Here is a 26,778-nt window from a genome sequence, read left to right as displayed (position 1 = left end):
CTTGTGTTGTGTGATCACCCACGGAAAGGACAAAGAGCAGGAGTGAAAGGAAGGAGGATTTCAAAAAAAAAAAGGGAGGAAGAGGAGGAGGAGGAACTGCAGCGAAGCCTCTGCCTGTAAATAGTCTGGCTGCGCTGTGAAGTTGTGGTGTACTGTATGCGAGAATGTAATTATGTGCAATAAAGTGGTGACTCTACGAAATGAATCCCTTTGTTGTTGTTGGAGCTTTAATCTCACTTCATTAATCAACACAGATGAATATCTGCTGAGTACAATGTTTTGCAAATGAAGCAACAAAACACACCTGAAGATCCGTTAGTATAAAAGATAATGAAACATGCACAAGATAAAACAAAACAGCTGCATTTTAAAGGCAGGCCCACATGTGTAGACTGAACCCACAACAACAAACAATAACTTATGAGAGACTGAGCAACAGAAACGGACGGGTTCGTCCTTTTTTTGTGGGACTTGAAGGAAAACTTTGACATTATGTGAAACTCTTGCTTGCTTTCCTGCCAAAAGAAGGTCGATACCATTCTCATGTCTATGTCGAGAGTTTGACTCAGTTCAAAAACAGCTTTGTAAAGGTGTAAAATCTACCTATCAGCACCTCGAAACATCCCCTTAACTTGTTGTTTGTTTAATTTGCACGTGTAGTAAGTGTAAAAAAAGACATTTGTGGGTCTACAGGTGATTTTATAACAGGTATGTTGTATTTCTCAGGAATGTTAGGAAGAAAAGACAGTAATTAAGAAACAGAAATATCACAACTAAGCTTCTTATTTAGCAGTTCAGTTTGGGAACAAGTTAAACTAGATCCAAAAGAAGTGATTAGTTACATTTTAAGTTAGTTAAAGACTTCAGCAAGCAAGAATGAGGTTTACAAGTTGATTGACATTTCTGTTGTTCTCTTCACAAGGTGGAAGACATCTGAAACCCCCCTGCTCTGAATCATTTTCAGTCTGAGATAAACATTTCCTCACGCTAACCGGCTCATAATTATTGTCTGAATGATACACCATAAGAGCAGCAGTGTTGTCATCAGTGCTTTTTACCTTCGGAGAGCAGATGTAAAAACGGTATTGATCTCCTCTTTAACTCTCCGCAAGAAGGCGAGTCAGCTCATTTCCCAAAATGCCTTTCACATTTGAACCTCGTCACAGAGTAAACAAAGATTGCACCAGACGCGGCCGGAGCTTTATTCAGAAACCAACAGCTGGGTCTCGCAGAGACTTATTACACAATAATCGTATCAGTTTAGAAAGACATCTCAGAGGCAGTTTATGAAGAAGTCAATGTAATCCTGTCAAGTTTAGTGCTCTCTCAGCCGTTTGCGTGAAGGTGCGCAGGGGCGGCTGAGCAGAGTTTATGGTTTCCAGGCCAAAATTCAACTGTTTCCGCATCTCCTTCCTTTTGCTTCCCAGATGTGCACCCTCCAGATGCTATTCATTTCACCAAACTTTGTTTTAAGCAGATTTTCTTGGCAGTTTGTCATGTCTTACCTCAGTATTAACAAGGCAGAGCACACAGAGAGACAGAGAGAAGAGAGGAGGAAGAAATATGTCTGACAGGCGCACAAGATGAACCTCCAGGTCATTCCAAGAATGTGTTTGACACTAAATACTACATTTTCGGTCCAGCTCTCAGGATCTCTGAGCTTTGCAACATCAGCCAGGGAAATTGATGCGTTTACGAGGCAGTCTTTTATGTGAGGAAGGAAAGATGCCAAAACCCTCATAACACTTTATGAGATGATATTTCTCTGTACAACACCATGTTATGGAGACTAAAATCATGCTGCAACACAGTGAATGAGGCCCCAAAAAAGCCTTTCATGTGGACGAAATGCTCAACATCTCATGTCTGCAAAGAACTTCATTTTTACAACAGTACTTGTTTGTGTCAATGAAGACAATTATACAACAATAAAATTCAAAAAAATAAAGGTATAAAGACAAAATATGTGAACAAAAAAACATACGTCCAGTTACTGCAACATCCTTCACAATTACAAACACAAATGGGAAACTAGACTATACTCTTAAAGGGCAACTCGTCGCTGTCTCTCGCCCGGCACCGGAGTTTGGAGTGAGGTCTGAACAGGCTGAAGGCGTTTGGTCTTCAGGCTAGAGAAAGACAGCGGGTCTGAAATGCTGCCAAATCCAGATCCCTCAGAGTTCTCTGTGGAGAAACAGAAAAAAATCAGCAAGAAAAACACTTTGTATAATACTACTTTATAGGAGTAGTTGTGTTTAAGGGAATACACTTATTTGCTTACTGGAGACACTAGATGGGTGGACTGATACCACCCTCATGTCTGTCTGTTAAATATGAAGCTCCAACCAGCAGACTGGGAACAGGTGGACTCAGTCCATCTGGGTCTTTCTTAAGGAAAAAAAACAACAAAAAAACCCACCAACCAGCACTACTAAAGCTCATTATTTAATGTGCTATTTCTCATGTAGTCAATTTGTACAAAAACCAAAAGAGTACCGATGACACTCATGTGATGGACTATTTCCTGGTCAGGAGCAGTAACCTCCTGGTTGCCTGGCAACTGCTGGGAGCAAAGAAATAGTTCAGTATGCAACCCCCATTGTTCAGGTTTGGTACAGTTCATGAGATATTACATGTCAAGGGGATGGTTGGAGGATTATGTTGGAATTTGTCAGAGTCAGGCTAACAGTTTCCCCTTGTTTCCAGTCTTTGTGCTAAGCTAAGCTAACTATAGCTGCTGGTAGTAGCTTTACATTTCACTGTGCAGGCATGAGAGTGGCATCAATCTTCTTGTCTAACTCCCTGCTAGAATGTCAGTCGTTTTTCCATCGGGAGAATGTCTTTTCCTTCTCACCGTGAACACCGATCATGTGCTCTAGGATCAGCACCCTCTCGGCCAGGATCTTCAGAGCCTCCCTGAGCTGCTGCACGGCTTCACCCTGAACAGCAGTGTTGCATTCATTTAGGGAAAAGTTCTCAAATGAGCCCAGGAGGAACAGACAAATGTTCTTAATAATCTCACCTCGTTCAAGCCCTCTCCTGGCTCTCCTTTTGGCCCTGGCGCTCCCTGTGAACAGAGTAGATTAACCTTGTTGTCTCTTGCCTCTGTGTGTGTGTGTGTGTGTGTGTGTGTGTGTGTGTGTGTGTGTGTGTGTGTGTGTGTGTGTGTGTGTGTGTGTGCGTGCACATTGTATGCAACACAATAACCTCATACTCACAGGTAGGCCCAGCTCGCCTGCTACACCGGGGGGCCCCTAGTGGAGGAATAACAGAGAAATAACTTAGGACTGCTGCTCACACACCCACATTTCACTGGCTTGCATTCTTTATCCCCCGAGCTAATCTGCCTCTTCACCAGATCTCCAATCTTAAATCATGCTAGTAAAAGAAGGGGATCAGGTTTAAAGACAGAGGCCCACTAGAGAGCTGACTACAGAGGGGACCCGACATGGCCGCCCTGATTAGTGAGGCCTGGCCTTGGATGAGAGAGAGAGAGAGGGATTAGTCACGGCTTGGAGTGAGTCTTTGAAGAAAAGCTTGTTCACCTTTAATGTGTTTAAGATTGCATGACAGCTAGGGCCATTTACAAAACGTAGAACAAAAAGCATTTTGATAGTTCATCAGAATCGAATATGTTCAGCCAGCCTGATAATCCAATAATGAGGACGATGTTTAAAGTGGCCTCACCCTTTCCCCCGGATCTCCTTTAGGCCCCGGATCACCAGGCTTGCCTTGGAGGCCTTCCTTGCCCTAAAGGCAGACAAACACAAGGACACGTACTCGTGATGCCAATCACACATTCACATTTATATCAATCAACAATCACCTCTCTGCGACAGACACTCACATCTTGTCCTGGCAGACCTGGTATCCCTGCAGGTCCTCTGGCTCCTGGGGCGCCTGTCGTGTCATTCACAAAAACATCCACACAGTGATTAAAGCCAAATGTTGAAGTTTGACTGTGGTCGTTGTGCAATATTAAAATTCAATTTAGCTAATTTAACACAGAGTAATCTAATTCAGAAATTAAACTGTCCTGTGAGAGAGATTTGTTAAAGTTTACAAAATAAACACATGATTAATCACTTTAACGCTCATTGACTCAGTGTTTCATTTTCCTAAAAAAAAGAATGTTGTAACAAGACAAGAAAAAGTTGCAGGCATACCATGTATCTGTGTCATTGTGTTATACTGAATGGAAGTTTAATTCAAGTTGTTATTTTGCTGCCTCAGATAGAAAACTCCTGCAGTTTTGCCAGAGTGTGTTTTATGTGTCTTCTTCTTGTCTATTCTTTGGTAAATTAGCATGACATGATACAAGTTTGGTGAATGTAACCACTGTGGGCAACATCAGTTTGTAATGACCAAGAGGTCACAGCTCAGCCATGACATGATATAATACACATGCATGTTTCATGAGTTGCGTTGGACTGAGAACACGCTGTGACTCTTCTTCCAACCTGTGGACAGGAAGCAGCTCATATTCGTACCTGAGGGGCCGACAGGACCGGTTGGACCAGGAGGACCGACTACAGTCTGAGGAGCAGGAAGAACTGGACGGACGGGGCTCTCCTCTGGGGAAGACAGAGAAGATTTTTATTTTTTTTAAAATCCCCAACCCTGATTGAACAATTGTGTTCCAGCTGGAGTAAGGTAATAAATATTCTGCTAATATGCAGCTATGCAACTGTTTTCACTGTCAATGATGTGGAAATCTGAATAATGTCCTTTAACTGCTGGGGTCAGCAGCATCAGCCTGATATACTCTATTTCCTGAATTAAATTACTTAAAATAAACTAGTTTTTATAAATGCTTCCATTAATCAACACTGTGCACTGTTAGTGAAGTGACTCATGGCTGCAACAAAGCAACACTGCCAGAATTTCCATGACTCCATAGCTGCTAGTTGCCAAAGCTCTAACACTGCATATTTGTACAGTAAAGACAGTAACATTGGTATAACTTAGGGTTCATTAAATTCCTCTTCCTTATAATTTAAAGAAAAACAAACTGGGGAGACAAGACGAGTCAACTTAACCCCAAATATTATGCGTCTGTAAATATCAGTGTTTTGTACATTTTGGCAGAACGTTGGCGTTTGGATCAAGTGACTATGTTCACTCTCTGCACCAGAACAAATGTAAATGCAGATATAAACACAGCTGCCACTTTATTGGGTAAATGTGACTAAAATCTAATGGAGTTTAACACAGCAGTCCTGCAACAGATCTTGCCTTCGTGATGGTTGTAATGTTCAGTTTTGTTCTATAGAGGTCCTGATTTCTGTTGATGTTTCTGTTCTTTAGCCCACTCACACTGACGTCAGTGAGGTGGAGAAATGTATCATAATCTAGACTGCACTGGTTTTAGCTGATAAAGAGACAACAGAGTGTAAATGCCCTTTAGAAGAAAATAAAGTTGCAGTAGGACCTGATTGTTTACAGTCATGGATGGCCACATCTGTAGCGCCAAAGAAATGCAAACTATGGATAGTTTTCAATATGCTTTCTTGCTAACTTTCTCGCATCCAAACTCTTTTAAATGCGCTTAGAGGAGACGAGGAGCTCGGACACACAGGTGTATCCTTGTACCTTGGGAGGTGCTAAGATGTAAGGAGGTGATACCAGTGAAGGAAGCCGGGAGACAATTTAGCAAAACGAAAAGCCCCCTGGATTGAACAGCTTATGCTAAATGCTATTAATGAAAATTTGATCCTTTTTACCCGCAGTGTGACACCAAACACTTGCAATGCCTTGTTTAACCTTGCACATACATTCTCAGGCAATTAAATTGCACATTCTTGCACATTCAAAGTATCGCTACAACTTTTTAACACCTATAGTCCCTTGATTACACTTGATCCGTATTTCTCTTATAAGACTTAATGACTTGCAACACTTTTAATCTATCTGTTACTGTTTTCTATTGTGCACTAAAACACCAAATTCCTCATATGTGAAAACCTACTTGGCAATAAAACTGTTTCTGATTCTGATGCAAAAATGTCTTTTTGTTAACTACAGGTCACAGTCTCCTCATAGGTCAACTCAAATCCAACCCAGTTATCTACAGATGTATTTGAGATACCCAGCTTAGATTTTGAACAGGACATGCCAGTGTTACTTTCAATCTGGAGCTACAGAGTTTGTTTGCTGAGTTTTATCCATCAGGGTCTATAAAATCTTTGTTTGGACTTCCAATATGCCTCTTAAATTGTTGTTTGCTGTATCCATGTACTTCTACTATTGGAGGCTAAACGTCAGGAAGTAGGATCTTTACTGCAGCCTAACAGAAGTCTTTAAGGATCCCCACTCAGGCTGCAGAGTTTCATCAACAGTCGACAGTTGGATTTCATCCAGTGTGACAGTGATGGACAGGAACAGCTGGTCAATCTAAAAGAGACCCCATTTAATGGAGCAGCAAATGCTTGGACGTAATCTGTCTCCGTAGAAAACATTCATGAGGTGGAAGTCATGTCTTGTTCTCAGCATGTAGGATATTTTAAAGTACACTTGTAAGTATAAATTTTGCTTGAAACCACGCCACACTTCCTCACCGCTTTAACATATGCTCAGCGTCAGTCTTCCCCCGTGTTGAGACAGCCCTGCTACATTATGGCTACAGTCCACAGAAAGGGTCTAGATGGAGCAGATTTCCCTCTGGAACTAATTTTCTAATGCTACAGTCTCCTCGAGCCTGGCTGCCTCCCTAAGAAACTCCACATGAGTGGCAGACTATCTACTCCCGCCTTCAAAGCCAGCCCAGCTTTTGGCTCGGGGCCGTGGCCAGTTCCCCCAAAACGCAGACTGTTGTGCTGACAGCTAACAAATTAGGCCTGATTTACAGCCAGTTGGCCCCCCTCAGCTTACATGGTCCCACAGACCCAAATCTACATAGTTCCAGACCCGCAGACACAGTCCCGGGCTCAGAGAGGCAGACGCAGCCAAAAGCCTAATCAGAGCCAGCAGTCCTCATGAGGTAATCATTATAGCGTGGACTCCTACTGCCTCCCTGTGGTGAAACCAAAGCATTAAACATTCAAGAAGCAACTTCTGTAAATGGGATTCTTTTCCCATCTTCTATATTTCAAAAGATATGAACACTTAAATGTTGCAGTTAATGAGAAAACTGTAATTTCATGTTAACATTCATTACAGAAGTTCCATCCTTGTGTTCACAGATCTCAGCAGTGGGAGAAAGAAAAGAATCAAAGTTGTACTAAATTGGATACAATGAATGAAAAATGTGTGAGTTTATTTTATAATTGATTGTCCTTTTGTAACACCCAAAGTTAATCCTGTGATTCAAACTCAAGCATTCGGCTCCATTGTTGGCGGTGATGTTAAATGAGGTTGCAGTAAACAGTGGCTCGGCAGCAGCAAAACACACGGAAACAATTAAACTAAATCTATGCCAGCCCTGCTGAGGGAAAAGAAACAATGCTCTCTCCATTACACATTGAAGCCCTTTGCTGAAAGCTGCAGCACACTTTAGTCTCTGAGCTTCCACCTGTCCCCCTTTTAAAGCATTTTTAATACACAGAAAGCAGTTTGGCCGAGGTTCAATGATCCGTCTGACAAAATGATTTCAAGAAATGAAAGGAATGAACATGATGCATAAGATATGTGAGTGTGAAGCTCGTTGTGGGATGAACTGTGAAAATGGACCAGTGGTTTTGGCATCAGTTCAGACCATCCAAAGACTGAATGCTTGAATGGTTTTACAATAGTTCTTGGGTCAGAACTCAAGCATGTGTGTAAAATCTACTTCTATTATTATCTCATTTAAGCCCATCTGGGACAATTTAGTTCTCAGTTACTGTAAAAATGGTGAACTTGAGGTGGAACAGCTCACCTTGATGGTCCACATGAAAAACGTCACCCCGGATTCGGCCAGAAGAAGAGCTCGGCCCCGGAGGACCTGGTGGACCGGGAGGACCGCGTAGACCCACCTCTCCTGGTACACCTCTGTCCCCCTTCGGTCCTGAGCATGAAGAAAAATCGAATCAATCAGTTGATCTGATTAAAGAGCCTTATTTTAATGAATCCCAGATAGGCACAATTACCCCCAAACCATTTTTAAATGAGCAGATGAGGTCTGAATGGCTGACAACTTCTTACCAATGGGTCCAGGAATGCCTGCTCTTCCAGCCGGACCTTGAGGTCCAGCAGAACCTGGAAGGCCTGGAGGTCCAATGGGCCCTGGAGGCCCTCTGCCTCCTGGTACTCCACAAAAAAAGGAGACAGTCAGGGTCAGAGTCAAATGTAGAATAAAAAAAGGAAAAGCTCAGTCCAAAATTAAACCTCCTCACTTCGTGTCAGCTTCTCCCCAAACTACTGCAGATGATGAAATATACATAAGATGCTTATCAAAAACTCGAGCAGCATAATTCAGTCTATCGTGCCTCTGATTTCTTTTCTGTCTGTGGCCAGATGGACGTCCTGCAGGCCAAAAAGTACAACATTTATCACGCCATGTTGTGAGTTTACCCCTCTCCACAGCATGCACAATCAGAGCAGAATCAGTGAGGAAAATACCACAGACCATGATGCAAACGCTTCGCTTTTGGATTATTTTCATTATTGATGAATGATCTGAATGTTTTCTTGAGTCATCATTTAATTGTTTGGAAATAGTGAAAAATGACCATAATAACTTCCCGAAAGCCCAAGGTGGCGTCTTACGAATACATTGTTTTGTCCAATCAAGAGCTCACAACCAAACAATACAGGCCTTCTCTTTATTTCCACAAAAAAAACTATGATTTGGCCAATTTATGTTCTGTTAATAGATGTATTATTTAATCAACTTTCAGCTCTTGAGCCATGTAAGTTGCCGTATATTCTTTCATTTAACAAAAATCACTGGAATCACTAAAAAAGTGTCAAACTCTTCCTTCAACCAGTCCTCAGATACTAATAGTGTGCATTTAATGCTAATTAATTCCACAAATCTCTTGGATATATTTTAGAAGGAATGTTTTTCCTGCACTAAAGCCTGGGAAATATGCTTTCAGTTCTGTTTGTTTGTCTCTCAGCAAGATGACACAGAAAGCACCCAGCCGAGTTTAATAAAACTTGGTGGTAAGGGGAGGAACCTATTAACTTCTGAAGTGGACCCAGATCATTATCTCCACAATTTTGTGATGTGTTGACACCTGGTGGCAGGTACGATGGAGGTCCAATAGGAGTGGGTTGGGGTGTGTCCACCTCATTTTCCGTTGAGCCCTCCTGTAAACCGCCGACTATCTGCAGAGATAATCGTCCTTCTTCTAACAGTTTGATCTGCAACAAGAGCAGCAGATTGCATAAACATCTGTTAAATGTAAAGCAATCATGTAAAAAAGATCACAAACTCCTTTTTGTCAGATTATTCGTAGTATTAAGAAAGGACTGATCAGGTGGATTTTCTTTACCTTTGATTCGACGGCTTCTATTCTGCTGCTCATGTCACTGAAACTGGTACAATTCAAACACTCTGCAAGAAAGAAATACAGACAGAGATGAGTTGAGTTTCTACATTACTGCAGGGATACATGCTGCTTCTTCTCCATCTGTCTTTTCATTTTCCTCTCTCTCTGCCTCGTCTCTTTCATTCCTCAGCAGAATTTCTGTATCTCTCACAGAGCAGGTCGAGCCAAGATACACAGGAACAATGCCCATCAAACCAAACCCAGGAATTTATTAGGAATTCCTCTTTAAATCATGTCATTTGCTCGCAGAATAAATATTATCAAATGTTTCTTTCTCGAACGCACGCAAACACACACTTGCCTGTGTTCTGACTCTGCATGTTTTCTGTCTCTGCTCGCTCACAGTGGTGTTTGGACACGTTCACATCCTCCTCCAGATATACAAACCGTTTAAAGTGTGCAGCACATGGAAACACAAACTCTTCTCTTGTTCAACCAAACCATATCCAAAATGAACCACAAACTAATACTAAATCAATTTTACTAGCAGGTAGGATTCATCTGTGCCGTAGATTATTATTAAAGAACATGAATGAGCCACACTACCTGAGAAAGCAACATGTTTCTGAATAAGTCATTCCATCTTAAATCATCACATTTTTAGAACAATTTCTGCTCAACCATCTCTGACTTATGACATAAAACATAGATCTTTATAAAGATATTTGTGAAATGTTACCTCAGTATATATTTCATACTGTCTAAGATCCAACTTATTAAAAAGTTGCTCATTGACTCATTTTTAAGGCTTTTTTTTTTCACATTAAAATGTGAAGTTATATGTGAATAACAATATCTCAGGAACTGATAAAGATGGCTTTAGAATTATGTTCTACTTGGATTAGGCTATCTCGCAATATTTTTGCTTTTGTAGTGCAGCTTGTCATACCTGCTTAATTTCAGGTATGAAAGGTAAACAAAAATAACTTTTCTTGCCTGCTTTTCATATTGTATTCTGCATGTTTTGTTTTGTGTTCTTGTGACATGTAGCTGCATATGGCTAAGGTGTGTGCTCGAACATGGCATATTTCAGAATGGCTTCAATTTTTTCGACATTTAAACTAAAAAAAACAAAACATAATCAGAGACTGTTTTACGTATTTGTCCGATATTGCAGATTATGAATTACTGGCATTAAGACACAAAACAGTACAAGTTTAAGGCTTTTACCATTATGAGTTCCTGAAATATTGTCATCCAAACACAGCCTTAACTTTCTATGCATGAAAAAAATGTGCTGAAAGTGGGTCGATAGGAAACTTTAAAAAAAAAAAAAAAAAAAAGAAAGTACTTTTCATATCAATTTAAACTTTCACAGGTACCATTTTTAATAGAAATATATTGTCTGCTTTTAATTTCATAGGGTTTGTGTTCACCTGGTGAGCACAAGTTCAGTTTTCACGTTCCTTTGAGCTCTGTTTTTGGTCTCCACCACCTGCAGACATAAATATCTGGCTGCTAAATGTTCCACTGTAGCTGGTAGAGTATAGTTTTTAGAGTTCTGCCAGAAGCAGCTGCTTACTGCAATGCAAAAATTATGCTATGAGAGCAAGGACAGTGAACCAAAACAAAAAAAACTTACTAAAACTCTGAGCTGAAAGAGGTTAAAATACTCTGCAGTGTTGGTGCAGAATCGGGATTCTCACTGAGCTCAACAATAGAGCGACTCTTTCACACATCAGAAGTAGCAATTTGATTCATTGTTTAAATAGAATTGATTCTAACAGCTTTGAAAAAATGTCTAAAGTAAGGACTGTTAGTTTGGGACTAAGTGCAATTTGAGCATTTTGTTGACAACAGGTAACTACTGAATAATGCCAGACACACACACAAATACATTTTTACCTTCTGCACCTGTAAAATGTTTATGTGCATGTGCTCTATTGAAATTCTTGTCTGCCGCAAACCTTTTACGTTCCTTTCGGTCTGTTTTGGACACTCTCGCTTTCACAAATTACACCATTTTAGTGACCGCTAAACCGCAAATAGAAAAACTTTGACATTTCTGGCCGTGCAGCAATTTTGGACCCTTTACATGAGCTGTAATCTAAAACACAGAACTGTGCAGTTTCATAAAAAAAAAAACCCCTGTGTTTGTTCTAAATCCGAGCCTTCCTCTGGTCTATGGCTCATAAGACGTCTGGAATGTCAGCTGTCAGTCCCACAGATGGGACCCACCCACATTGTGGTCATAGCAGGGATACCTAGAACGAGGAGCAACTGCTGCTCATAAATAACATAACAAAAATGACCCAAACAGTTCTGGTCTGCCTAAATCGTCGTCTCTGACCGCTACATACTGGGTACAAACGGCAGCCGCTGAGGTTTCTGCTTCACTGAAATAGGACCTTGTTTGTACCACGTCTGGGTCCACAGTCGTGTAAATACAGTCCAGCGGTGTATCGGACTGTGTTGGGGTGGGGTTTTTTTCTTTTCAATGCTCCATTTTAACATCTTGACTCTCGCCCTGGAGCGCAACCACAATCGGAAACAACAATCAACAATTAAACCAAAAACACATTCCTCAGGATTTACCAGCCCAAATACTCAGATATGTTGAAGCGCCGAGGCCAGAATGACCCCACATGAGCTGTTTGTTGTGACTGAGAGCACTGAGGTTTCTTCAGTGACTACAAGGACGTGAAATATTCACACAACAGCGAGACTTTGGGCTCCACACTGTGATAGCTGATGAGATGATTTGCCTTCATCTCCTCCACAGTTATTCATCATCAGCCCAGAGGAAGTCTCCACCCTCTGACACTGTTTCTCTGTTATACAGTACATCAATCTGTGATGCATTCCAAGAGTTACTCTCTGATGATGTGTTGACATTTAGATTTTAGCCAAACTAGTGGAGCATCTCAGTCTGGCAACAGATCCACAAGACCAGACTCAAATATCTCAACAGATACAAGACAGATTGGCACCGGAATTTGGACAAATATTCATGGTTACCAGATGATGCACCCTAAAGACTTTGGCCCTTTGATTGTCTGATGTTTCCTTACACACAACTACAAAATTTGTAGAAAATTGTGTCAACAACTCTTAGATTGGCATGAAAATTCATGTCATGTTTTCCTCATGTTCTGACAATGTTGGCTAACATTATCTACAAGTTATGATAATGTTCTAAAGAAAACCTTTTAGTCTGATTTTCAGAGAAGCTTTTAAGGATATTTACCATCTCAAATAATGTTCCTATAAAAGTTAACTCAGACATCCAGAAGACATTTGTTGTCAGATTATGTTACAAACAAAGAACGTTATCAATTTTCAAAAAACGTCTTCAAGATGTGATGGGTTTTTAATAAAACGTTCCTGCAACATGACCAAAGGTAAAATATTGTGCCTGGGGATGTTTTGAGGATGGTGTTGCTGAGAACGTTGCATGATAGCAAAGACAGGATGTTCTTAATGCAACATTTGGCAAAACAACATGTTTTAGGAACATTATCCTGCCTTTACAAAGAAAAGTCCAGAAGCTTAAAGAAACTTTCCCTTTAAAAACGTTACCAGAACTTTGCAGAACTTTCTTAGAACGTTGTTAGAACAAAACTTGCTCTAGCCAGGGAGGAGCTGTAATCGTGCATTTCACTTTGCTCAAAACTATGATGTTTCCACTCAGGTGTATAACCTATTTGCAAAATGTTTTCATGCTAGCAGGATAGTCAAAGATGGTTAACATGGATGAGAATGGATTTTTTGTTGTTATGTCAAATTATTCCCACTGTATCACATGATAACTTCATGGAATAACATAAACATTTCAGGCTGTAGCATGATAAGTTACATTTTAACAAGCAAATCACAGCTTAATTAAGGGAAACTCTCCATTTAGACTATTTAGATGAACCTATACTTCTTGCTTGGGTTGAGGACTGGAGTCTATCCCATCTGACTCAGGGTGAAGGCAGGGGACACCCTGGACAGGTCACCAGTCCATCACAGGGCCACATGTAGAAACAGACAACCAAGCACACTCACATTCACACCTATGGACAATTTAGAATCACCAATTAACCTCAACATGTGTTTGGACCTTGTGGGAGGAAGCCGGAGAACCCGGAGAGAACCCACGCTGCACAGGGAGAACATGCAAACTCCGCGCAGAAAGACTCTGGTGCCCCCACTGGGACGTGAACCGGCAACCTTCTTGCTGCGAGGCAAATCTTGAAAAATATAGATTTTTTCTTATAATTAAAATACATTTGCTAGCTTTAATTTTACATAAGATCACGTGTATTTTTTGGGGCTTTTTATTGCTTAATAAAGCATCTTTACATGTGTAAAAACAGACACCTTAGCTATATTATATTGCTATATTGCATGATAACAATAATGATAAAGTTGTTTTTTTTGTTTTTTTTTACAGTGTAGGGCTCAGCTCAGAGGACCACTGCTGAGCCTCATGGAACAGCTGTAGACTCTTAGTCTTGTTTGGTTTTGATCCACTTTGGCTCAGCATTTCAACAAACCTCTGAGAACGGATTGTGTGACACTTTTACTCGAAAAGCAAAATGCTTTGTAGCTGTTTAGCTGTGTGGTCAGATCCCAGAGGAATAAGCCTCTCCGCCTCGCCCATGATGCCTTTCTGCTCCTCAGGCCGAAAAAAAAAGAAAAGAAAAAAAAAGGCCTCTTTTGCTCCATTCTTCGCTGCTAATGAGCCAACTTGTCCAATCTTCATCTACTGTCTAACAAGGGCCAGATATAACCCAGCCATACGTTATTATGTCATAAACACACACCACAGGAAAACACCAGAAGTAAGTCTAAACTATGATACATGTGAACCAGAGCAAAACACCAGAGTTGTTTTTTTTTTTTCCTTCTCTAAAGGTGGCGGGCGGGATTTCAGTTTCTACAGTTGGAATTTAATTATGTTGGGTTAGAAAACCAAACTTCCGCTGTGCTCGAGCTGATGTTTAGAACGGGACCGCAGCTATAGACTCTGTTTGGATCCATAATTACACCATGGCAACATAAGTCAGGGTTATTTTTCTTGGATTGTACACAGCTCATGGGAAAGATTCAGAATCGTGTTGTCTTTAGTGGGAAGCCAAATAAACAGAGAGAATGGAGAACTTTTCTGCTCCAAAGAGAAGGAAGGATTTGTGTGTTTAAGCAGTTTTTCCAAATATTCAGATGCAGCAGCTTGTCTGACACTATTGGAAATTTATTGAATTTTATGCAGAGACTGGCATTTTGTCAGGTTTCGTTTCAAACTGACAGGCGTGTTACTAAACAGGATGAATGATTAAGAATGACCGCAGACACATAACACTTTAACGGCATCAAATTCAATTAATAAAAACGTCAGATTGCTGGGTAATACGCCGTGCAAATGGGTAACAAGGCCATCAATAACACGTTTGGAAGCAAAGCTGACATTTGTGTTGTGTGATGAGTTCTACTGTTAAATCAGGCAGTGAAAATTGAGAGACGAGAGCAGGTTGACTGGATCAAACTCCTTCCATGAAAAGAACAGAGTGTAAAAAAAAGATGGTAAACCCAGGGTAGGTAAATCTTCATTTCAACAGAAGAAGAATGAAAACAAAGGCCATTTTTCATCTCAGAAAACTACAAAAGCTTAATGAATCATCCCTTCCAATATTGTAACGTATAAGACGGTACAGGATATTTTGGCAAGCGTCTTAGTCAGACTGCGGGCATAGTCTGTTGAGACAGCTACATTTCCTACATTAGACCTGGATATAGATCAAAGAAATCGCTCTGTTTTTCTCAGTTTTGTGCACACACACACACACACACACAGACAACCTCAACCGCAAAACAAACCATGACGCACACAGCTGGGGACAGTAATTTTCGATGCCACTAAATACTCGCCCTGTCTGCATGTGTGAGGAGTACTGAAGGGTGATGCATTGAAACATCTTCTTGGACCATCTCAAGGGTCGCTGTCACATCACCAAGATAAACAGACAAGTGTGTGCCCAGTCTGTGTGTGTGTGTGTGTGTGTGTGTGTGTGTGTGTGTCTGTGTGTGCAGACCACAGTCAGCCTTCGAGAGCTGGCCACGTCCCAGAAGCCTGTTGTGTGTCGGCCTCAGCCAGCAAGTGGTCAGCTATTGCTGGCACGAAGAACAGCTGGCACAGAACACACTCCCACACACACACACACAGTCGCCCAGCCGCAAACTTTCACTCACTAAATCACACACCCACTTTTGACCGTGGCGGCTGGTGGAGGACGGTGAATGAAGCTTTTTTTTTTTTTTATTTTGAAAACCAAGATGTCTAGTGGTGCACAGTGGGACCGTTTAGCATTCTTCACCCTGATGCCAGCTGACAGGCCACACAGCATTTCTGCAAACCGAACACTACGAGAGGAAGAAATGCTTGGCAATTACAAAGAAAGTCCCATTGCAATATAATGCATGGTGCCATTATTTCAGTAAGAAAGCGATAAAATGACTAAATATTGGATTTTAAAACCACAGTGAGGAGCTTTTATAGTCACGACACACCAACAAACTGAATCTCTCCCAAGTCATCACATTGCTGCCAGAATAGATCCAATCATCCCATCGTCCGGCCCTTCATCCGACACAGCACACTCCTGCTCCTGTGCCGAAATCTTCGCAACACATCAGTCACAGCTGGAGATGGATGACCCTGCCGGTGCGCAGACATACAGTCATCGTCATGCTATGAGATGATGCTGTGGGAATTCGGCGAGGAGACACGATCGCTCGGTGATCAGTTGGAATAAGGGCGACATTTTTGAAGTTCAAAGGGGTTTTTCTGCAACGTCTGATGAAATGGAGACAGGCTTGAGACTTAAACAGGAAGAGAAAGTGGCAGAATATGCCTGACTGCAGGTCATATCAGAAATATTGTAACTATGAGACATGAGCATGCCACAGTGAAGTTGGAAATATTTGTTAGAAATGTAGAGTTTAAAAAAAAAAAAAAAGCCCCAAAAAGGTAAAGCTCGTGGAGGCTGTGCGGACTTGGATTTATAAAGTTTGATGTGAATGTTTAGTTTCAGCCACACTAGCAGCAGTGCTAGGAATGGTAGTGATGTTTGATGGCTGATTGATTGCCATTATATCTTTTACAAATGTTCATGGTCACAAGAGGATGTATCCTACTAACTTTAATGATCCTCTGACTTCCCATTTTGGTACCACAAGGAGATCGTTTCTGGTTTGGAGGGAAATGTCTCAACAACTACAGGGTGGCTTGGCAGGAAATTTGATAGATATATTCATGTCCCCCTGAGGAAGAACTATAAAACTGTTAAATATGGCTGACTTTCATCTAGTGCCATTACTATGTAGCCTTAATTATTGTACTACAGGTTGTTTCAGCATCACAATTTCACAACAATGTTTTGTGTTGCTTATTAAGTTGTGCATCTTTTTTATGCTTTTTTGGGTTTTTTTTTTACGACTTTGTACAATTGAGTAGGATTTTCCCACCGTAGGATTACTGTCTTTTTTTTTTTGTTTTATTTTATTATACAATTAATTTCATCTTCAGCTGTAGCTCTTTGTTAATCTATATGTATATTTGTTTGTGTAGCTTCTTTACAAGCCCCTTTTCTCAGAGTAATTTCAGCTTCTACCTGCTTTGTTTAAGGTGGTACAGAGGTGAGGGTAACAGGTTTACAATAACACATGCTTAGGAGAGTACAGTCGAAGTGTATGTTGTTGTGCCGTGTTGATTAAAGAAGATTATTCAAACAGAAACTGTGGCCTGTTTTTCACCCATGGCCCAAAGAGTCTGGAGAACCAAGACATCAGCGCTACAACTGCGCCAAAAATATTTATCTGTCCAATAGTTTGGCTCTTAAGCAAATACCTACAAAATGAAACAGTGCTGTTGGCCTCACTTTGTACTTTGTGTGATGATAAATGCAAACATCTGAACACAATACACTCAAATGATGAATCTAGTAAATAAACAATGAGCTGGTAAACTCCGAAAGGTCCCATATGGTGAGAATCCATTTTTGTTGTTTTGTGGACGTTTACTTCTGCCAATCCTCAATGTGGCTGAAGTTACCGTTAGCTTTGATCTTATGCCCACAGGTCAGAGCTCCGTGGAAGCTGTAACGCTGAGGGACATTCAGGGATGGTGGAAACTCAAAGACAGATTTAAAACTAATAAACAAGACCTGTGTGGGGCTTGCTGTTTTCTTGTTGCCTGTTGTGCATCAGCTTTAGATGCTGTGTACATCGGTTTGCTTCTCTTCTCCTCTGTGCTCATATATTCTGTATTTCAGTACAATAAATTCCCAAAAAAGCTGGTTTCATTTCCACATGATTTCTGTTTCTCTTGTCAGACAATCGAACAAGTGTAAAATAGAGACTGATGCAGCCCATTAAGCCCACATGTTAACTGGTAGGGCCTTCAGAGCCATTTCTACGCTGCTGCTCTTTCCCGCTAAACTATTGATTCTCTGACTGAAACCATTAAACACATGAGTTAAAAACAACTGTGCTGTGAATTAATCTTTCCATGTTAAACAAGAGAGAACGCTGGAGCCAAAAGAAACACCTGCTCTCACACTCTCATTCACGCATGTTGGCTAAAGTCAATCATAGATGCAGAGAGAGTCTTCTTCCTGAAGGGAGTGTGTCCAGCAGCTACTCTGGTTTGCTGCATTTAAAGCTACAGATACTGAAACAACCTGTTTAGAACATGGCTAAACCCAGGATCTATACATCCATCCATCCATTATCTATACACCGCTTAATCCTCACTAGGGTTGCGGGGGGCCAATCCCAGCTGATTCAGGGTGAAGGCAGGGGACACCCTGGACAGGTCACCAGTCTATCACAGGGCCACACGTAGAGACAGACAACTAAGCACACTCACATTCACACCTACAGACAATTTAGAATCACCAAGTAATCTCAGCATGTTTTTGGACCGTGTGGGAGGAAGCCGGAGAACCCGGAGAGAACCCATGCTGCATGGGGAGAACATGCAAACTCCACTCAGAAAGAAGACGTGAACCTTCTAGCTGCGAGGCGACAGTGCTAACCACCGGGCCACCTTGCAGCCTTATACAGTTATGGTAAAATGAACCATATTTGTAGTATTTTGGACTGAAACTCCAAAGACACATTCTGGGGACATGTGAGATATTAATGACACAATATGGTTCCTTTAAGTGGCCACTCTTCAGATGTGCTTGTCAGCTCATGGAATAACTTTGGAAACTTCTCCTTACACCTTTCTAAGAAGAGTGTGGGGCTCCTTTCCTTTCTGAAAGGAAGTAGCCAGGGTCTGAACCTCACACTCTGCTCTCTTTCTTCATTCTTGGCCTGTTCATCAGGGGCTCTTCAGTCAACCATTTTCATCATTTTCTTGTGACTGAGCGAGTACAACTCATACTCTCTCTTGGAATGTGTTCCAAGACAGAGCATGAGTTGTTTTCCACATCATTTTAACCATTTCCATATTTTAACAATATTTTCATTTGTGACTTAGCCGGACAACACGTCGTACAAACTAGTTCTGATTGAGCACAACCCGATCCTAAGTCTTGTTATGTTTTGTGTGCAAAAAATCCAAAGAAAAGTTGTTCAAACAAAAACAACCTCAAAACTCTCCATGCAACTTCCAACCTGATACAAACAACAGAACCCTGCAGATTACGCCGACCGTTATGAACACATGTGGCTCTCCTTCACCTCAGAAACTTTTCTAGGATCCTTTTTAGGAACTTTACCTGCTTAACTCTACATAAACAGATGTGTGGAGGTGCAGACAGACAGATAGAGGGACGAATGGAAAGATATCACCGAAAGGCAGGAAGAACTGCTGATAAGCTGACGAAAGAAATGAAAAACCACAGACGGAGCGTGAACAGAACATCATCCATCAGGCAGATCAGACCAGGAGCAGGAACAGCTGAGCTATCCCATAGCTCCCTGCAGGTCAAAGGTCACCCTCTGACCTATATTTGAGCACAACCAGAGATGTAACAGAGACATCAGTCATATCCTCACACTGCAGAGGTTGCACTCTGGAGGAACACATGTGGGATATGGTTCTGTTTTATCACTTTACTCCAAGGAGAGGAGAGCGGGAGATCTAAAGGACATAGGAAGTCAGATAAGTGGAAAGCAGCAAGGAATATAGATGATAAAGAACCCAGCAGTGTGCAAGAAAAAGCAAGGGCAAAAGAGCAAAGGCACGGAGGGGGAGAGAGTGGATGATAAAACGGAAAAATGTAAGGGTATTTTTGAATGATATATTATGTAGCTGGCGTTAAAGATAATCCTTTCAACAAAAGGATTTTAACACATTTCCCTAACTTCCTTTTCATACAGCTACAGAGGGGAAACAGTGACTTTAGCAGCTTCATAGCTGCTGCATTAACGAATTGACACATTTGACACCCTAAGCTTTCAGCCACCTTTTCACTTTTTTAATGAAATTCAAAAACGTCTCTTTTAAAAAAAAACATCCTGTGCAGAAATGCCCACCTTAAACTTTGTTAAACTTCTTTTCCTGAGCTTTTGCACGAGATCAAAGGTTGCTGCTCTCTTCAGGGGAGGTCCTGGCACTAATTCTTTTAAGATTATGCTCCCCCATACGCAGACGATACCCGCAATCCCTACAGTTAATATGATCATGTGTGCAGATAGGTGCAGGGGTGCTGCTGCGAGGGAGCGGCGAGGAGGGGGGAAGGAAATTACGAACACATTTCTCCCAAATGTGTTCCATGCTGTCATGTGTTAGCACAACTCTGCTGAAAGCAAAATGTAAATCTTGAGATGCACTGTACACAGCCAGCACAAACCAGACTGTCAGATATATTGACGGGTCAGGGTGTCAACGAAATGTATTCAGAAAACACCCATTTTCCATTAGCAAACACACAAAAATTCAGGCTGTGAGACCAGCTCGGCCTTGGAGTTTGGCCACAAGCTTCAGGATTGTTCAGAGAGTTACAAGGTTGTCACAGAGGACTTTTCAATAAGAAATGAACACACCAGCCGACTGCAAGTCAAGTCGAAACAGACTGAAATAACATATCTAACGCCTGATTCATTAAAAAACTCAGACTCGGGCCAGTTTTTTCAGATTTGTGCAGATTTAAATGTCAAATATTTTTAGGGCTGCACTCATGATTATTGAAATTGTCATCAATTATTTTCCTGATTAACTGTTTAGGTGGGAAAAAATGACAAATGTGCATTGCAACATCATAAATCCCAAGGTGACGTATTCAGATTGCTTGTTTTCTCAGACCATCAGTCCAAAAACACAAAGATATTCAATTTAGTAACACTAGACAGAGGAATATAAACCCTCCCAAATGAGAGGGTGGGAGAAAGTATTTATTTTTTAGCTTTTTTTTCTTTGCTTGAAAATTACTTGACTAAGTAATCAATTGAGAAATAGTAGGCGGATTATTTTTCTGTCAATCAACTGAGCAAGTAATTGACTAAATGTTTCACTTTGAAACCTTTTGATAGAGCTGTTTGGTCTCATGTCCAGGAAAGAGGCAAAAAACTTAAACGCTTAAACCTAAGTAATACATGATGATGCATAAAACATTTCTCACGGCATCACAGCAGAGCAAAAACAAATTCTGTGCTCTAAGTCGCATTCATTAATGATTATTTTCTGTTATTGTTTAACAAAAACTAAGGTTAACAGAGGAGTAAGACATTAGATGCATGCAGAATATGATCTAGGATTTTGAAAAGACCAAGAGTGTGTGCAGAGGTGAGAGAAACAAGCATCTCCTCAGCTTACAGACTTAACTTTCCTTTTTTATGTCCTCTGTCTCTGCATCTCTGAGGGCCTCAGGGGCCTCTGAAGTGGAGCCAGAACCCCATCAAACTAAAACCAGAAGTGATGTCATCTTCATTGGTTAAGGCTCTTCTCTCTTGCTCTGATAAAAACAGCTGGCCCGGTGCCCTGTTGCAGCAGTTTTCTGCTACACAGAGCTGTATGTTCAGTGTTGGCTGAGGGACATAAAGACCCAGAGATAAATGCACAAACACACATTCAGAATTCTATTATCCGCCAAAGCTGTCTGTGCTTAAAGGAACCGCGCTTTTAATTTCTTGCCAAGGCTTAAATGAGAAGATCAATACCATATCTTATGTGTGCGTGTGTTCAACATGAAGCTAGATGCGTAAGATCACCTTGCTCTGCTGGATCTGAACACCAGAACCTCTAAAGCTGGTTATATGTTGTTTTTCAATCCCAGCAAAGTGGAAAATTGCTGTTAGAAAAGTTCTGGTTTTGCCTGAGTTTTGTGATTTATTCACCAGGAGCAGTGCAGCTTCATGATGAAACATCAAACATAAGAGTGGCAGCAATTTTCTCGGTTAAATCTCTGCAATAAAGTGAATCATTCCTTTAAAAGTGACATAAAAGCTAATATGTCTTCATGATAATTCTACTCGTCTTTCCAGTAAAATGCTCAGTAGCTCTTAGTCCTGAAAACTCATCTTCGTGTATAAAAGTTGTATATTTAGATGTTTTTTCCATGAAAATAATACCTTCCAGTCGTGAAATGACTTACACAGCTCTACACTGTTGCTTCCTTTAGAAAGCACAGATCTACAGATTCCCTGCCTCTCTCAAGCACGCTGCAGCCAAGCACACCAGCTCACCTACTGCCCCAACACACCAAAACTAGTCCATGCAACAATGCAAAGTTGTAATGTTGGACCAATCCAGTGATATATGCTGAACTGGAGACCCATTCTGAAGAAGATTTAAGATGTGTAAAGTCCCACCCTGCAAGTAGACAAGATTGGTTTCTTGGGTTTGTTATGTATGAAACTCTGGAAGTCTAAATTTGTGTATGTTGGAGCTTCAAGTTGGAAAAGCTCCATCATTTCACTCAGGCTTGCAGCATATAAAACCACCTTATGGAAATGCTAGCAAGGTAAACGACTTGATTTTCACCAGAGGGGTTCTTGACTGATTGATTTTCTTGCACTCAGCTGTTAAAAAATCATTTAAGAAGTGTTTTAATTCTAAAATCGTCGCCAGTGAACAACAATCTATGCTATATGCAAATGACTAAGGTCCTCTCGCTATATGGGGGGTATACATGAACACAGCAAGTCTTTGTTTCAAAGATCTGTAGCCTGATCTTAGCACGGTCACGTATGTTACAAAGACCTGGTGGAGGAGTGTCATGGTCATTAATCTCAACAGGGCCACTTTCCCACAGAATCGACTCTGCTGTCGTCTGGGCAGCTTGTAGCAGCTGGAGGCTCGTGAGACAAAAAAACACTCGTCACTACTCTTCTCTTCTCTTCTCTTCTCTTCTCTTCTCTTCTCTTCTCTTCTCTTCTCTTCTCTTCTCTTCTCCCTCTGCTAATTCTGACACCTTGTTGTTTTATGTGCACTGACTTTCTCCCCTCGGCCTCCTCTCTCTCTCTGCAGTCTAACTCCGACACACTGACCCTTGCCAGCTCTCCCTCCACTCCTCAGTGTGAAGCAGACTGTCAGTGACATCAGCCTCCGTCTTTTAGGTCTCCTTGCCGACTAGAACCTGGCCCTCTGTCTCTCCATATGGAGGCGATTTTCTCGCCGCTCCATAGCCATTAGAAAGTGCAAATGCATTTCGGCAAACGTTAAATAAACAGCCCGATTACTTCTTCACACTCCTGCAACCACTTTGGTCTCAAGTGAACCGTAATCGCTGCCATGCAGATTCAGTGGATACAGCTACGCGTTAATCTTTGTGCGGAATAATATCCACAGTCGGGCAAATAATGGCTTCCAAAGGCTTTGTAATAATGTCTGTGTTTATTCCAATAGTATTAAAATGTGTTTTCATGGTAAATTTTGCCCATCCAAGTGCAACAATGAATAATCCTGCAAAATGGAACAAGGTGCAGTAATTATGACCAATAAGCAAAACCCACTTATTGAGGTAAATGTTAATGTTGGACTAATTCAAACTGGCCGTGCCAATGTTTTTCAATGACATACTAATTTACTGCCCAGACTAGAAAAAATCTACCAAGTTGGTGGGCGTACTAAATAATTTTAATAGAAAACAGTTAAAATAACTGCATTTTAAATAACTGTACCTCGGCCAGCAGCTTTGACCTCTCTGTACAGGCCTCCACGATATTTAACACAACATGTGACAGGCTGCACTACATTAGACCTCTACCCGCCCTCCTGCTCTGTTTCTCCAGGCTGACTGCGGTGGCTCGCCTCTGGGTGAAAATGTTGGTCTTTACTGGGCTCGGAGTCTGCGGTCTGTGGTATTCTGGAGCAGCGCTGGCCATCACCGGGAAGCAAACTACCTCCCACTTTACAAGCTGCTCTGCTGGACGTTCCTCTGAGCTTTTTTTCATTCATTCTTCTGTCTGTTATGGCCATGATGATATTCATGGAGACGTTTCCAGACTGCCTCTGTGCTGCCTACAGTTACAAGAGTAATATGGGTGTGTGTGTGTGTGTGTGTGTGTGTGTGCACATACTAACACACTTTCAGAGAAAGAGAAAGACACAAGAAGGAGAGAAACTAATCCTCCTTTCCAGGCACAGAAGCATCTTGAATGCACGGCTGTAAAAGAAAAAGGTACAAAACCGCAGAGCGCAGGATCCCTTTCAACTGTTGTTTTACAGCTCCCAAACGTAATCCAACACAGGCTTTTAATCTTAATTCAAAACAACTTTACAATCATATCAACAGTCCAACTACCACACAGTAGCACGATTAGCAAGCAATCCAGCTACCCACCACCAAACATAAAAAAGGCACAGATGTGGGTAAGGCTGCCTGGTGCTGCTAAAAAGCAACAGATGGGTCCAGGCAAAAACACATGGCCTTTATTTCGGTCCTTGGGAAAATGACTCTCTGATAACACTATCTGCAGTTCCTCTAGTCCAACTTTTAAGAAGGTTGCATCATGTGAAATAAAGAAACCCACCTTGACGACACTCTTCTCCCACAAATCCTGGGCAGCATCTCCACTCCAGTGCGGTGACTTGCTTGTAGGCGAGCTTGAATGACGGCCTGATCACGGTCCTGTAGCTGGAAAAAAGCATGTGGTTATTGATCTCAGAGTAACGTGCTGCAGTTACTTGCAGACATATGAACATACAAAATGCACAGACATGCTTGAAGTGCCAAATATTAATGCTTTACTTTGCTTTTTTTTTTTTAAATAGTGAACAGTAGAGTGGAAAAGACAGAGGGGGAATGACAAGAAAAAAAGATAAATTAGATTAACACAGCCAAAACCAACACTTTTAATTAGAGACAGGGTAAATAATTCCCGCCTTGGGTTTGCCTTGGGCCCCCTAATCACCAAATCCGCCCCTGCCACCATGCAGGACCTCCCATACTCATTAATAACTGAGAACACAACAACAGTACCAGCATCACCTACAACTGAAAGAGTTGATGAGAGAAAAGGACTTGACTGAGGACTTTGAGGCTACCTGATGACTTTGGCACAGGGTCCGGGCCATCTGCAGCCCTGAAACACTCTCTGCACTGACGTTTCTGTCCCATTGTGCACCTGACAAGACACTGTTCTGGAAACAGTGTACTGGCACCAGTTCCTAAAATACAAAATAAAAGAGATGGAAACCTCATTAAAACCAAATGAGAGACAGTGTATCCAGTGTTGCAAAAGAAAAAAGAAAAAAAAAAAGAGAAAAGAACAGCATACTGGACATCTGAACAAAGAGCTTCAACATTCATGAGTACATTTTACTCCTCAAGAATTTTGTGCGCAAATTGGCACAACCTCTGCAGAATGAGCGCACCTGAGTTGGGTGCGGGACCCGGTACCCGGTGGTCCCGTGCTGCCGCTCTGCTCCGACTTGATGCGCTGCCGCTGCACAGTGATGCCTGGAAAGTGATAAACGAACCCGGTTCCGAGCGAAGGACAGACTAAACTTATCCACACGCACAGCGCGTAGAGAGACGAAAAAGCCATAATCTGCGCTTGATTTTTATCCCTGACAGAGATATCCAAAGATATCGACGATTTTCAAGTAAATCCTGAAGCTATAATTTCCTTTTTGATCTACAGTAACTGAAGCGGAATCGGGAAAGAAAAGCAAATCCCACAGAAACCATTGGTTATCTCTTCCTCCCGACGAAAAGCAAGCTGGCCCTCTCAAGAGCCCGCAATGAATGACACACAGCCTCTTCCTATAGAATAATTTGGGTTTCTGACGTTTGACATGGTGCCGAGGACTGAGGAGTCAAATATCCAGTGTGCGTAAAAAGCGCGCTGAGTGTGAGGGCTGGAGACGGAGTGCGTAAAAGCGCAGCTGGTCCCGCTAGAAAACCTCTCTGTCTTCATATAGGATAATGTGAACGATATGGCCAATGGTGTACTCAAAGTTACAGAGCTTTAAGTCATTTTGCCCGTGTTATGTCTGTGGTGTGTTTATTACCCTGATTGATGCTGCAGACTATCCCACAGGAGCTCATTTTAAGTATATGTTATTCCGTAAGCCTTAGATTGGAGTAATAGTGATAAATATGACCGCTGACGTTCAATCACATCACTTTATCAAATAGCAGGCTACTTTTCTGTTTGAAGATGAAGCTCGATTGCGTAACTACAGCAAATATTTGTATAATGAAAGGCCATTTGATGCTTTAAATCAACCGTTGAACAACCAAAATTGAAGCCAGACGTTTTCTTTTAACACACACATATATATAGGCTATACGTATTTATGCAAGGCTTTTTTTTCAAGTACCAAGTTGAATGTGGAAGAATAATCCTACCTACATCATATAAACAATAGCTAAAAACTCAGTTTTTAAAGAAAATGACCAATTTATAGTTTGCAATCTTACAATTGCAAACGCATAGTTAGACACATGATCTAAAAATGACACTGTATTCATTTTTTCCTCATAATTTAGATTTTGTACAGCAGATTTTAGATCTGTTATCTCATAATTTTGATTTAGTAGGTTAAAAAAAAAGAGTAAAAACTCCATTTTGCACGTTGTTTTAGTATTTTAAAGACTGCTCTGTGGTATTTGGTTCTGTATATCGGGTTCTGAAACATTTTCTGTTTTTGTATGTTTGTGTTTGTGCATGTGTTGTCCTGTTCACTTGTGCCCCTGACTTTAAGTGCCAACTTCACCATCTCAGTTGACTGAATTGGGAAAAAAAGTGAAAAACATGCATAAAACTGACACATTACTGATAAACTATTGACTTTATGCCCTGCTGTTTTAACTATCTCATAATTTTGATTTCGTGAGGCAGCGTTTTTACTGATCATCTCATGATGTTGAGCTTTTTTTTTTTTGTATCAACCACACTTTCAGTTTTAAAATAGTTGTCTTTG

At 41.2% G+C, this 26,778-nt stretch overlaps 1 protein-coding gene across 4 annotated transcripts; it reads right to left on the bottom strand.

The window, feature by feature from the left end:
• Nucleotides 1-205: 205 nt before the first annotated feature.
• col26a1 (collagen, type XXVI, alpha 1) lies at nt 206-25,630 on the bottom strand. 4 transcript variants are annotated; one of them, XM_008282536.1, is made up of 14 exons: nt 25,225-25,630; nt 24,895-25,017; nt 24,381-24,484; nt 9,417-9,478; nt 9,159-9,285; nt 8,122-8,226; nt 7,856-7,984; nt 4,491-4,574; nt 3,848-3,900; nt 3,688-3,750; nt 3,219-3,254; nt 3,023-3,067; nt 2,855-2,939; nt 206-2,184 (listed from the first exon to the last, which is right to left on the bottom strand). In XM_008282536.1, exons 1-14 carry the CDS (start codon nt 25,395-25,397, stop codon nt 2,045-2,047), a joined length of 1,329 nt encoding a protein of 442 aa, XP_008280758.1. In that variant the 5' UTR covers nt 25,398-25,630; the 3' UTR covers nt 206-2,044. The 4 variants fall into 4 exon arrangements, with proteins under 4 accessions (XP_008280758.1, XP_008280759.1, XP_008280760.1 ...); XM_008282537.1 differs by having other exon boundaries at nt 8,122-8,220; XM_008282538.1 differs by having other exon boundaries at nt 24,381-24,478.
• Between the last annotated feature and the right edge of the window lie 1,148 nt (nt 25,631-26,778).

The sequence above is a fragment of the Stegastes partitus genome, unplaced genomic scaffold (assembly GCF_000690725.1).
Source record: "Stegastes partitus isolate 25-593 unplaced genomic scaffold, Stegastes_partitus-1.0.2 Scaffold275, whole genome shotgun sequence".
Classification (NCBI taxonomy): Eukaryota; Metazoa; Chordata; class Actinopteri; family Pomacentridae; genus Stegastes; species Stegastes partitus.
Note: the sequence above shows the minus strand (reverse complement) of the source record. Positions and strands in the feature narration are given on the sequence as shown.

Bases quoted from the DNA above. Each gene is read 5' to 3' on its own strand.
- col26a1 (XM_008282536.1), bottom strand. From the start codon at position 25,397: ATGGCTTTTTCGTCTCTCTACGCGCTGTGCGTGTGGATAAGTTTAGTC. The intron at 7,985-8,121 runs GTAAGAAGTTGT...CTTCATGCTCAG, and splicing joins AGGCATTCCTGGACCCATTG to GACCGAAGGGGGACAGAGGT. The intron at 4,575-7,855 runs GTGAGCTGTTCC...TGTCTTCCCCAG, and splicing joins TTTTCATGTGGACCATCAAG to AGGAGAGCCCCGTCCGTCCA.